Source organism: Scyliorhinus torazame, chromosome 2 (genome assembly GCF_047496885.1).
Source record: "Scyliorhinus torazame isolate Kashiwa2021f chromosome 2, sScyTor2.1, whole genome shotgun sequence".
NCBI lineage: Eukaryota > Metazoa > Chordata > Chondrichthyes > Carcharhiniformes > Scyliorhinidae > Scyliorhinus > Scyliorhinus torazame.
The window spans coordinates 177,108,816-177,123,200 of record NC_092708.1 but is presented as its reverse complement, the minus strand read 5'-3'; the positions used below and the strand labels follow the sequence as shown (position 1 = coordinate 177,123,200).

General features: G+C 58.0%; 1 protein-coding gene across 1 annotated transcript in view; it reads left to right on the top strand.

The window, feature by feature from the left end:
• The window catches only part of LOC140407032 (uncharacterized), a 64,240-nt gene that overhangs the window by 15,642 nt on the left and 34,213 nt on the right, over positions 1 to 14,385 (top strand). The window contains 2 exon segments of the mRNA XM_072494815.1: positions 199 to 360; positions 12,568 to 12,589. Of these exon segments, the coding sequence (XP_072350916.1) occupies positions 199 to 360; positions 12,568 to 12,589 (184 nt within the window).

Genomic DNA, 14,385 nt, shown 5'->3' with positions numbered 1-14,385 from the left:
CCCTCCTCTAACACAGCACCCTCTAACACAGCACCCTCCTCTAACACAGCACTCTCCTCTGACACAGCACCCTCCTCGAACGTGGCACCCTCTAACACAGCACCCTCTTCAAAGGCAGCACCCTGAAACACATCAGCCTCCTCTAACACAGTGCTCCCCTCTAATACAGCACCCTCTAACACTGCACCCTCCTCGAAGGCAGCACCCTCCTCTCACACAGCACCCACCTCTAACGCAGCACCATCCTCTATTACAGCACCCTCCTCTGACGCAGCACCCTCCTCTAACGCACCACCCTCTTCTAAGATAGCACCCTCCTCTAATACAGCACCCTCCTCTGACGCAGCACTCTCCCCTGACGCAGCACCCTCCTCTGACGCAGCACCCTCCTCTGACGCAGCACCCTCCTCTGACGCAGCACCCTCGTCTGACGCAGCACCCTCGTCTGACGCAGCACCCTCGTCTAACACAGCACCCACCTCCAACGCAGCATTCTCCTCCAACGCAGCACTCTCCTCCAACGCAGCACTCTCCTCTAACGCAGTACCCTACTCCAACGCAGCACCCTCCTTTAACACAGCACCCTCTAATGCAGCACACTCCTCTAACACAGCACCCTCTAACGCACCACCCTCCTTGAATATAGCACCCTACTCGAACACAGCACCCTCCTCTCAAACAGGAACCTCCTCTAACGCAGCACCCTCCTCTAACACAGCAATCCTCCTCTGACGCAGCAGCCTCCTCTAACGCACCACCCTCCTTGAATATAGCACCCTCCTCGAACACAGCACCTTCCTCTCAAACAGGAACCTCCTCTAACGCAGCACCCTTCTCTAACACAGCAATCCTCCTCTGACGCAGCACCCTCCTCTAACACAGCACCCTCCACTAAAACAAACCTCCTCTAACGCAGCACCCTCCTCTAACGCAGCAACATACTTGAATATAGCACACTCCTTGAACACAGCACCCTCCACTAACACAGCAACCCTCCTCTAACACTGCAACCCTCCTCTGACGCAGCACTCTCCTCTAACGCAGCACTCTCCTCTAACACAGCACTCTCCACTAACGCAGCACCCTCTTCTAACGCAGCACCCTCCGCTAAATCAGCACCTTCCTCTGACGCAGCACCCTCCTCTAACGCAGCACCCTCCTCTAACGCAGCACCCTCCTCTAACACAGCACCCTCCCTAACGCACCACCCTCCTTGAATATAGCACCCTCCTCTAAAACAGGAACCTCCTCTAACACCAACCCTCCTCTGACGCAGCACCCACCTCCGATGCAGCACCCTCCTCTGACGCAGCACCCTCCTCTGACGCAGCACCCTCCTCTGACGCAGCACACTCTGACGCAGCACCCACCTCTTTTGCAGCACCCTCGTCTGACGCAGCACCCTCGTCTGACGCAGCACCCTCGTCTAACACAGCACCCACCTCCAACGCAGCATTCTCCTCCAACGCAGCGCTCTCCTCCAATGCAGCACTCTCCTCCAACGCAGCACCCTAGTCCAACGCAGCACCCTAGTCCAACGCAGCACCCTCCTTTAACACAGCACCCTCTAATGCAGCACCCTCCTCTAACACAGCACCCTCTAACGCACCACCCTCCTTGAATATAGCACCCTACTCGAACACAGCACCCTCCTCTCAAACAGGAACCTCCTCTAACGCAGCACCCTCCTCTCACACAGCAATCCTCCTCTGACGCAGCAGCCTCCTCTAACGCACCACCCTCCTTGAATATAGCACCCTCCTCGAACACAGCAACTTCCTCTCAAACAGGAACCTCCTCTAACGCAACACCCTCCTCTAACACAGCAACCCTCCTCTAACACAGCAACCCTCCTCTGACGCAGCAACCTCCTCTAATGCAGCACCCTCCTCTAACACAGCACTCTCCTCTAACGCAGCACTCTCCTCTAACGCAGCACTCTCCTCTAACACAGCACTCTCCACTAACGTAGCACCCTCCTCTAACGCAGCACCCTCCTCTAAAGCAGCACCTTCCTCTGACGCAGCACCCTCCTCTAACGCAGCACCCTCCTCTAACACAGCACCCTCCTCTAACACAGCACCCTCCCTAACGCACCACCCTCCTTGAATATAGCACCCTCCTCTAAAACAAGAACCTCCTCTAACACCAACCCTCCTCTGACGCAGCACCCACCTCCGACGCAGCACCCTACTCTGACGCAGCACCCTCCTCTGACGCAGCACCCTCCTCTGACGCAGCACACTCTGACGCAGCACCCACCTCTTTGCAGCACCCTCCTCTAACGCAGCACCCTCCTCCAACGCAGCACCCCCCTCTAACGCAGCACCCTCCTCGAATATAGCACCCTCCCTGAACACAGCACCCTCCTATAAAACAGGAACCTCCTCTAATGCAGCACCCTCCTCAGACGCAGCACCCTCTAACACAGTACCCTCCTCTAACACAGCACCCTCCTCTGACACAGCACCCTCCTCGAACGTGGCACCCTCTAACACAGCACCCTCTTCAAAGGCAGCACCCTGAATCACATCACCCTCCTCTAACACAGTGCTCCCCTCCAATACAGCACCCTCTAACACTGCACCCTCCTCAAAGGCAGCACCCTCCTCTAATACAGCACCCTCCTCTGACGCAGCACCCTCCTCTAATGCACCACCCTCTTCTAAGATAGCACCCTCCTCTAATACAGCACCCTCCTCTGACGCAGCACTCTCCTCTGACGCAGCACTCTCCTCTGACGCAGCACTCTCCTCTGACGCAGCACCCTCCTCTAACGCACCAACCTCCTTGAATATAGCAACCTCCTCTAAAACAGGAACCTCCTCTAACACAGCACCCTCCTCTGACGCAGCACCCTCCTCTGACGCAGCACCCTGTGACGCAGCACCCACCTCTTTTGCAGCACCCTCCTCTAACGCAGCACCCTCCTCTAACGCAGCACCCTCTTCTAACGCAGCATCCCCTCTAACGCAGCACCCCCCTCTAACGCAGCACCCTCCTCGAATATAGCACCCTCCGTGAACACAGCACCCTCCTATAAAACAGGAACCTCCTCGAATGCAGCACCCTCCTCAGACGCAGCACCCTCCTCAGACACAGTACCCTCCTCTGATGCAGCACCCTCCTCTGACGCAGCACCCTCCTCTGACGCAGCACCCTCCTCTAACGCAGCAACCTCCTCTAATGCAGCACCCGCCTCTAACGCAGCACCCTCCTCTAAAACAAACCTCCTCTAACGCAGCACCCTCCTCTAACGCAGCAACATACTTGAATATAGCGCACTACTTGAACACAGCACCCTCCACTAACACAGCAACCCTCCTCTAACACTGCAACCCTCCTCTGACGCAGCAACCTCCTCTAATGCAGCACCCTCCTCTAACGCAGCACTCTCCTCTAACGCAGCACTCTCCTCTAACGCAGCACTCTCCTCTAACACAGCACTCTCCACTAACGCAGCACCCTCCTCTAACGCAGCACCTTCCTCTGACGCAGCACCCTCCTCTAACGCAGCACCCTCCTCTAACGCAGCACCCTCCTCTAACACAGCACCCTCCCTAACGCACCACCCTCCTTGAATATAGCACCCTCCTCTAAAACAGGAACCTCCTCTAACACCAACCCTCCTCTGACGCAGCACCCACCTCCGACGCAGCACCCTCCTCTGACGCAGCACCCTCCTCTGATGCAGCACCCTCCTCTGACGCAGCACACTCTGACGCAGCACCCACCTCTTTTGCAGCACCCTCGTCTGACGCAGCACCCTCGTCTGATGCAGCACCCTCATCTAACACAGCACCCACCTCCAACGCAGCATTCTCCTCCAACGCAGCACTCTCCTCCAACGCAGCACTCTCCTCCAACGTAGCACCCTAGTCCAACGCAGCACCCTAGTCCAACGCAGCACCCTCCTTTAACACAGCACCCTCTAATGCAGCACCCTCCTCTAACACAGCACCCTCTAACGCACCACCCTCCTTGAATATAGCACCCTACTCGAACACAGCACCCTCCTCTCAAACAGGAACCTCCTCTAATGCAGCACCCTCCTCTAACACAGCAATCCTCCTCTGACGCAGCAGCCTCCTCTAACGCACCACCCTCCTTGAATATAGCACCCTCCTCGAACACAGCACCTTCCTCTCAAACAGGAACCTCCTCTAACGCAACACCCTCCTCTAACACAGCAATCCTCCTCTGACGCAGCACCCTCCTCTAACACAGCATCCTCCTCTAAAACAAACCTCCTCTAACGCAGCACCCTCCTCTAACGCAGCAACATACTTGAATATAGCGCACTCCTTGAACACAGCACCCTCCACTAACACAGCAACCCTCCTCTAACACAGCAACCCTCCTCTGACGCAGCAACCTCCTCTAATGCAGCACCCTCCTCTAACGCAGCACTCTCCTCTAACGCAGCACTCTCCTCTAACGCAGCACTCTCCTCTAACACAGCACTCTCCACTAACGTAGCACCCTCCTCTAACGCAGCACCCTCCTCTAAAGCAGCACCTTCCTCTGACGCAGCACCCTCCTCTAACGCAGCACCCTCCTCTAACACAGCACCCTCCTCTAACACAGCACTCTCCCTAACGCACCACCCTCCTTGAATATAGCACCCTCCTCTAAAACAAGAACCTCCTCTAACACCAACCCTCCTCTGACGCAGCACCCACCTCCGACGCAGCACCCTCCTCTGACGCAGCACCCTCCTCTGACGCAGCACCCTCCTCTGACGCAGCACACTCTGACGCAGCACCCACCTCTTTGCAGCACCCTCCTCTAACGCAGCACCCTCCTCTAACGCAGCACCCCCCTCTAACGCAGCACCCTCCTCGAATATAGCACCCTCCGTGAACACAGCACCCTCCTATAAAACAGGAACCTCCTCTAATGCAGCACCCTCCTCAGACGCAGCACCCTCTAATTCAGCACCCTCCTCTAACACAGCACCCTCTAACACAGTACCCTCCTCTAACACAGCACCCTCCTCTGACACAGCACCCTCCTCGAACGTGGCACCCTCTAACACAGCACCCTCTTCAAAGGCAGCACCCTGAATCACATCACCCTCCTCTAACACAGTGCTCCCCTCCAATACAGCACCCTCTAACACTGCACCCTCCTCAAAGGCAGCACCCTCCTCTAACACAGCACCCTCCTCTGACGCAGCACCCTCCTCTAATGCACCACCCTCTTCTAAGATAGCACCCTCCTCTAATACAGCACCCTCCTCTGACGCAGCACCCTCCTCTGACGCAGCACTCTCCTCTGACGCAGCACTCTCCTCTGACGCAGCACTCTCCTCTGACGCAGCACCCTCCTCTAACGCACCACCCTCCTTGAATATAGCAACCTCCTCTAAAACAGGAACCTCCTCTAACACAGCACCCTCCTCTGACGCAGCACCCTCCTCTGACGCAGCACCCTCTGACGCAGCACCCACCTCTTTTGCAGCACCCTCCTCTAACGCAGCACCCTCCTCTAACGCAGCACCCTCCTCTAACGCAGCACCCCCTCTAACGCAGCACCCCCCTCTAACGCAGCACCCTCCTCGAATATAGCACCCTCCGTGAACACAGCACCCTCCTATAAAACAGGAACCTCCTCTAATGCAGCACCCTCCTCAGACGCAGCACCCTCTAATTCAGCACCCTCCTCTAACACAGCACCCTCTAACACAGTACCCTCCTCTAACACAGCACCCTCCTCTGACACAGCACCCTCCTCGAACGTGGCACCCTCTAACACAGCACCCTCTTCAAAGGCAGCACCCTGAATCACATCACCCTCCTCTAACACAGTGCTCCCCTCCAATACAGCACCCTCTAACACTGCACCCTCCTCAAAGGCAGCACCCTCCTCTAACACAGCACCCTCCTCTGACGCAGCACCCTCCTCTAATGCACCACCCTCTTCTAAGATAGCACCCTCCTCTAATACAGCACCCTCCTCTGACGCAGCACCCGCCTCTGACGCAGCACTCTCCTCTGACGCAGCACTCTCCTCTGACGCAGCACTCTCCTCTGACGCAGCACCCTCCTCTAACGCACCAACTTCCTTGAATATAGCAACCTCCTCTAAAACAGGAACCTCCTCTAACACAGCACCCTCCTCTGACGCAGCACCCTCCTCTGACGCAGCACCCTCTGACGCAGCACCCACCTCTTTTGCAGCACCCTCCTCTAACGCAGCACCCTCCTCTAACGCAGCACCCTCCTCTAACGCAGCACCCCCTCTAACGCAGCACCCCCCTCTAACGCAGCACCCTCCTCGAATATAGCACCCTCCGTGAACACAGCACCCTCCTATAAAACAGGAACCTCCTCGAATGCAGCACCCTCCTCAGACGCAGCACCCTCCTCAGACGCAGTACCCTCCTCTGACGCAGCACCCTCCTCTGACGCAGCACCCTCCTCTGACGCAGCACCCTCCTCTAACGCAGCAACCTCCTCTAACGCAGCACCCGCCTCTAACGCAGCACCCTCCTCTGATGCAGCACCCTCTGATGCAGCACCCACCTCTTTTGCAGCACCCTCCTCTAACGCAGCACCCTCCTCTAACGCAGCACCCCCCTCTAACGCAGCACCCTCCTCGAATATAGCACCCTCTGTGAACACAGCACCCTCCTATAAAACAGGAACCTCCTCTAATGCAGCACCCTCCTCAGACGCAGCACCCTCCTCAGACGCAGCACCCTCCTCAGACGCAGTACCCTCATCAGACGCAGTACCCTCCTCTGACGCAGCACCCTCCACTGATGCAGCACCCTCCCCTGACGCAGCACTCTCCTCTGACGCAGCATCCTCCTGTGACGCAGCACCCTCCTCTGACGCAGCACCCTCCTCTGATGCAGCACCCTCCTCTGACGCAGCACCCGCGTCTGACGCAGCACCCTCCTCTGACGCAGCACCCTCCTCTGACGCAGCCCCCTCCTTTGCCGCAGCACCCTCCTCTGACGCAGCACCGTCCTGTGACGCAGCACACTCCTCTGATGCAGCACCCTCATCAGACACAGCACCCTCCTCAAAGGCAGCTCTCCCCTCTATTACAGCAATCCCCTCTAATACAGCACCCTCCTCTAACGCAGCACCCTCCTCTAACGCAGCACCCTCCCCCAATGCAGCACCCTCCTCCAATGCAGCACTCTCCTCCAACGCAGCACCCTCCTCTAACGCAGCACCCTCCTTTAACACAGCACCCTCCTCTAACGCAGCACCCTCCTCCAACACAGCACTCTCCTCCAACGCAGCACTCTCCTCCAATGCAGCACTCTCCTCCAACGCTGCACCCTCCTCTAACGCAGCACCCTCCTCTAACGCACCACCCTCCTTGAATACAGCACCCTCCTCGAACACAGCACCCTCCTCTCAAACAGGAACCTCCTCTAACGCAGCACCCTCCTCTAACACAGCAATCCTCCTCTGACGCAGCACCCCCCTCTAACACCGCACCCTCCTCTAAAACAAACCTCCTCTAACGCAGCACCCTCCTCTAACGCAGCAACCTCCTCGAATATAGCACACTCCTTGAACACAGAACCCTCCTCTGACGCAGCAACCTCCTCTAATGCAGCACCCTCCCCTGACGCAGCACTCTCCTCTAACGCAGCACTCTCCTCTAACGCAGCACTCTCCACTAACGCAGCACCCTCCTCTAACGCAGCACCCTCCTCTAAAGCAGCACCTTCCTCTGACGCAGCACCCTCCTCTAACGCAGCACCCTCCTCTAACGCAGCACCCTCCTCTAACACAGCACCCACCTCCGACGCAGCACCCTCCTCTGACGCAGCACCCTCCTCTGACGCAGCACCCTCTGACGCAGCACCCACCTCTTTTGCAGCACCCTCCTCTAACGCAGCACCCTCCTCTAACGCAGCACCCCCCTCTAACGCAGCACCCCCCTCTAACGCAGCACCCTCCTCGAATATAGCACCCTCCGTGAACACAGCACCTCCTATAAAACAGGAACCTCCTCTAACGCAGCACCCTCCTCTAACGCAGCACCCTCCTCTCACACTGCACCCACCTCCGACGCAGCACCCTCCTCTGACGCAGCACCCTCCTCTGACACAGCACCCTCTGACGCAGCACCCACCTCTTTTGCAGCACCCTCCTCTAACGCAGCACCCCCCTCTAACGCAGCACCCCCCTCTAACGCAGCACCCCCCTCTAACGCAGCACCCTCCTCGAATATAGCACCCTCCGTGAACACAGCACCTCCTATAAAACAGGAACCTCTTCTAATGCAGCACCCTCCTCAGACGCAGCACCCTCCTCAGACGCAGCAACCTCCTCAGACGCAATACCCTCCTCTGACGCAGCACCCACCTCTTTTGCAGCACCCTCCTCTAACGCAGCACCCTCCTCTAACGCAGCACCCTCCTCTAACGCAGCACCCCCTCTAACGCAGCACCCCCCTCTAACGCAGCACCCCACTCTAACGCAGCACCCCCCTCTAACGCAGCACCCTCCTCGAATATAGCACCCTCCGTGAACACAGCACCCTCCTATAAAACAGGAACCTCCTCTAACGCAGCACCCTCCTCAGACGCAGCACCCTCCTCAGACGCAGCACCCTCCTCAGATGCAGCACCCTCCTCAGACGCAGCACCCTCCTCAGACGCAGCACCCTCCTGTGATGCAGCACCCTCCTGTGATGCAACACCCTCGTCTGACGCAGCACCCTCCGCTAACGCAGAACTCTCCTCTAACGCAGCACTCTCTTCGAACGCAGCACCCTCCTCTAACGCAGCACCCTCCTCTAACGCAGCACCCTCCTCTAACGCAGCACCCTCCTCTAACGCAGCAACCTCTAACACAGCACCCTCCTTTAACACAGCACCCTCTAATGCAGCACCCTCCTCTAACACAGCACCCTCTAAGACAGTACCCTCCTCAAACCCAGCTACCTCCTCTGACACAGCCTCGACTCAAATGTGGCACCCTCCTCTAACGCAGCACCCTCTTCAAAGGCAGCACCCTTAAACACAGCACCCTCCGCTAACGCAGTGCTCCACTCTAATACATCACCCTCTAACACAGCACCCTCCTCAAAGGCAGCACCATCCTCTAATATAGCACCCTCCTCTGACGCAGCACCCTCCACTAACGCACCACTCTCTTCTAATATAGCACCCTCCTCTAACGCAGCACCCTCCTCTAACGCAGCACCCTCCTCTGACGCAGCACCCTGCTCTGATGCAGCACCCTCCTTTAACGCAGCACCCTACTCTACACAGCACCCTCCTCTAACACAGCACTCTCCTCTAATGCAGCACCCTCCTCGAACACAGCACCCTCCTCGAACACAGCACCCTCCTCTGACACACCACCCTCCTCTAACGCAGCACCCTCCTCGGACGCAGCAAACTCCTCTGATGCAGCACCCTCCTCTGACGCAGCACCCACCTCTAATACAGCACCCTCCACTAATACAGCACCCTCCTCGAATACTGCACCCTCCTATAATATAGCACCCTCTTCTAACACAGCACCCTCCTCTAACGCAGCACCCTCCTCTAACGCAGCACCCTCCTCTAACACAACACCCTCCTCTAACGCACCACCCTCCTTGAATATAGCACCCTCCTCGAACACAGCAACCCTCCTCTGACGCAGCACCCACCTCCGACGCAGCACCCTCCTCCGACGCAGCACCCTCCTCCGACGCAGCACCCTCCTCTGACGCAGCACCCTCCTGTGACGCAGCACCCTCCTCTTTTGCCGCACCCTCCTCTTTTGCAGTACCCTCCTCTTTTGCAGCACCCTCCTCTTTTGCAGCACCCCCCTCTAACGCAGCACCCCCCTCTAACGCAGCACCCCCCTCTAACGCAGCACTTTCCTCTGACGCAGCACCCTCCTCTGACGCAGCACCCTCCTCTGACGCAGCACTTTCCTCTGATGCAGCACCCTCCTCTGACGGAGCACCCTCCTCAGCCGCAGCACCCCCCTCTAATGCAGCACCCTCCTCGAATTTAGCACCCTCCGTGACCACAGCACCTTCCTATAAAACAGGAACCTCCTCTAATGCAGCACCCTCTTCAGACGCAGCACCCTCCTCAGACGCAGCACCCTCCTCTGACGCAGCACCCTCCTCTGACGCAGCACTCTCCTCTGACGCAGCACCCTCCTGTGACGCAGCACCCTCCTGTGACGCAGCACCCTCGTCTGACGCAGCACCCTCGTCTGATGCAGCACCCTCCTTTGACTCAGCACCCTCCTCTGACGCAGCACCCTCCTCTGACGCAGCACCCTCCTCAGACACAGCACCCTCCTCAAAGGCAGCGCTCGCCTCTAATACAGCAATTCCCTCTCACGCAGCACCCTCCTCTAACGCAGCACCCTCCTCTAACGCAGCACCCTCCTCTAACGCAACACACTCCTCTAACACAGCACCCTCCTCTAACACAGCACCCTCTAACACAGCACCCTCCTCAAAGGCAGCACCATACTCTAATATAGCACCCTCCTCTGACGCAGCACCCTCCACTAACGCACCACCCTCTTCTAATATAGCACCCTCCTCTAACGCAGCACCCTCCTCAGATGCAGCACCCTCCTCTGACGCAGCACCCTCCTCTGATGCAGCACCCTCCTTTAACGCAGCACCCTACTCTACACAGCACCCTCCTCTAACACAGCACTCTCCTCTAACACAGCACCCTCCTTGAACACAGCACCCTCCTCGAACAGAGCACCCTCCTCTAACACACCACCCTCCTCTAACGCAGCACCCTCCTCGGACGCAGCAAACTCCTCTGATGCAGCACCCTCCTCTGACGCAGCACCCACCTCTAATACAGCACCCTCCACTAATACAGCACCCTCCTCGAATACTGCACCCTCCTATAATATAGCACCCACTTCGAACACAGCACCCTCCTCTAACGCAGCACTCTCCGCTAACGCAGCACCCTCCTCTAACGCAGCACCCTCCTCTAACAAAGCACCCTCCTCTAACGCACCACCCTCTTTGAATATAGCACCCTCCTCGAACACAGCACCCTCCCGTAAACCAGGAACCTCCTCTAACGCAGCACCCTCCTCTAACACAGCAACCCTCCTCTGACGCAGCACCCACCTCCGACGCAGCACCCACCTCCGACGCAGCACCCACCTCCGACGCAGCACCCTCCTCCGACGCAGCACACTCCTCTGACGCAGCACCCTCCTTTTTTGCAGCACTCTCCTCTTTTGCAGCACCCTCCTCTAACGCAGCACCCCCCTCTAACGCAGCACCCCCTCTAACGCAGCATCACCCTCTAACGCAGCACCCTCCTCGAATATAGCACCCTCCGTGAACACAGCACTCTCCTCTAAAACAGGAACCTCCTCAGACGCAGCACCCTGCTCAGACGCAGCACCCTCCTCAGACGCAGCACCCTCCTCAGACGCAGCACCCTCCTCAGACACAGCACCCTCCTCTGACGAAGCACCCTCCTCTGATGCAGCACTTTCCTCTGACGCAGCACTTTCCTCTGACGCAGCACCCTCGTCTGACGCAGCACCCTCGTCTGACGCAGCACCCTCCTCTGACGCAGCACCCTCCTCTGCTGCAGCACCCTCCTCAGACACAGCACCCTCCTCAAAGGCAGCGCTCGCCTCTAATACAGCAATTCCCTCTCACGCAGCACCCTCCTGTAACGCAGCATCCTCCTGTAACGCAGCACCCTTCTCGAACGCAGCACCCTCCTCGAACGCAGCACCCTCCTCGAACGCAGCACTCTCTTCGAACGCAGCACCCTCCTCTAACGCAGCACCCTCCTCTAATGCAACACCCTCCTCTAACACAGCACCCTCTAATGCAGCACCCTCCTCTAACACAGCACCCTCTAACACAGTACCCTCCTCAAACCCAGCTACCTCCTCTGACACAGCACCCTCCTCGAATGTGGCACCCTCCTCTAACGCAGCACCCTATTCAAAGGCAGCACCCTTAAACACAGCACCCTCCTCTAACGCAGTGCTCCCCTCTAATACATCACCCTCTGACACAGCACCCTCCTCAAAGGCAGCAGCATCCTCTAATATAGCACCCTACTCTGACTCAGCACCCTCCACTAACGCACCACCCTCTTCTAATATAGCACCCTCTAACGCAGCACCCTCCTCTAACACAGCAATCCTCCTCTAACACAGCAACCCTCCTCTGACGCAGCACCCTCCTCTGACGCTGCACCCTCGTCTGCGCAGCACCCTCGTCTGAAGCAGCACCCTCCTCTGACAGCACCCTCCTCTGTCGCAGCACCCTCCTCTGTCGCAGCACCCTCCTCTGACGCAGCACCCTCCTCTGACTCAGCACACTCATCAGACACAGCACCCTCCTCAAAGGCAGCACCCTCCTCTAACGCAGCACCCTCCTTTAATACAGCACCCTCTAATGCAGCACCCTCCTCTAACACAGCATCCTCTAACACAGTACCCTCCTCTAACACAGCAGCCTCCTCTGACACAGCACCCTCCTCGAACGTGGCACCCTCCTCTAACACAGCACCCTCTTCAAAGGCAGCACCCTCAAAAACAGCACCCTCCTCTAATGCAGTGCTCCCCTCTTATACAGCACCCTCTAACACTACACACTGGTCAAAGGCAGCACCCTCCTCTAAAGCAGCACCCTCCTCTCACGCAGCACCCTCCTCTAACGCAGCACCCTCCTCTAACGCAGCACCCTCCTTTAACGCAGCACCCTCCTCTAACGCAGCACCCTCCTCTAACGCAGCACTCTCCTCTAACGCTGCACCCTCCTCTAACGCTGCACCCTCCTCTAACGCAGCACCCTCAACTGACGCAACACCCTGCTCTGACGCAGCACCGTCCTCTGACGCAGCACCGTCCTCTGACGCAGCACCCTCCTCTGACGCAGCACCCTCCTCTGACGCAGCACCCTCCTCTGACGAAGCACCCTCCTCTGACGCAGCACCCTCCTCTGACGCAGCACCCTACTCTGACGCAGCACCCTACTCTGACGCAGGACCCTCCTCTGACGCAGCACCCTCCTCTGACCCAGCACCCTCCACTAATAATGCACCCGCCTATAATATAGCACTCTCCTTTAACACAGCACCCTCCTCTAACACAGGAACCTCCTCTAACACAGTAACCTCCTCTCACACAGCACCTTCCTTTAACGCAGCACCCTCTAACGCAGCACCCTACTCTGACACAGCACTCTCCTCTAACGCAGCACTCTCCTCTAACGCAGCACCCACCTCTAACGCAACTCGTATATAGCACCATCCTCTAACACAGCACCCTCCTCTAACACAGCAACCCTCCTCTGACGCAGCACCCTCCTCGTATATAGCACCCTCCTCTAACACAGCACCCTCCTCTGACGCTGCACCCTCGTCTGAAGCAGCACCCTCCTCTGACACAGCACCCTCCTCTGTCGCAGCACCCTCCTCTGTCGCAGCACCCTCCTCTGTCACAGCACCCTTCTCTGACGCAGCACCCTCCTCTGACGCAGCACCCTCCTCTGACTCAGCACACTCATCAGACACAGCACCCTCCTCAAAGGCATCACTCCCATCTAATACAGCAATCCCCTCTCACACAGCACCCTCCTCTACCACAGCACCCTCCTCTACCACAGCACCCTCCTCTACCGCAGCACCCTCCTCTACCACAGCACCCTCCTCTAACGCAGCGCCCTCCTCTAACGCAGCAATCTCCTCCAACGTAGCACCCTCCTCTAACGCAGCACCCTCCTCTAACGCAGCAATCTCCTCCAACGCAGCACCCTCCTCTAATGCAGCACCCTCCTTTGACACAGCACGCTCTAATGCAGCACCCTCCTCTAACACAGCACCCTCTAACACAGTACCCTCCTCTAACACAGCAGCCTCCTCTGACACAGCACCCTCCTCGAACGTGGCACCCTCCTCTAACACAGCACCCTCTTCAAAGGCAGCACCCTCAAAAACAGCACCCTCCTCTAATGCAGTGCTCCCCTCTTTTCCAGCTCCCTCTAACACTGCACCCTCCTCAAAGGCAGCACCCTCCTCTAATGCAGCACCCTCCTCTCACGCAGCCCCCTCCTCTCATGCAGCACCCTCCTCTCATGCAGCACCCTCCTGTCATGAAGCTCCCTCCTCTCATGCAGCACCCTCCTCTAACGCAGCACCCTCCTCTAACGCAGGACCCTCCTCTAACGCAGCACCCTCCTCTAACGCAGCACCCTCCTCTAACGCAGCACCCTCCTCTAACGCAGCACTCTCCTCTAACGCTGCACCCTCCTCTAACGCTGCACCCTCCTCTAACGCTGCACCCTCCTCTGACGCAGCACCCTCCTCTGACGCAACACCCTGCTCTGATGCAGCACCCTGCTCTGACGCAGCACCCTCCTCTGACGCAGCACCCTCCTCTTACGCAGCACCCT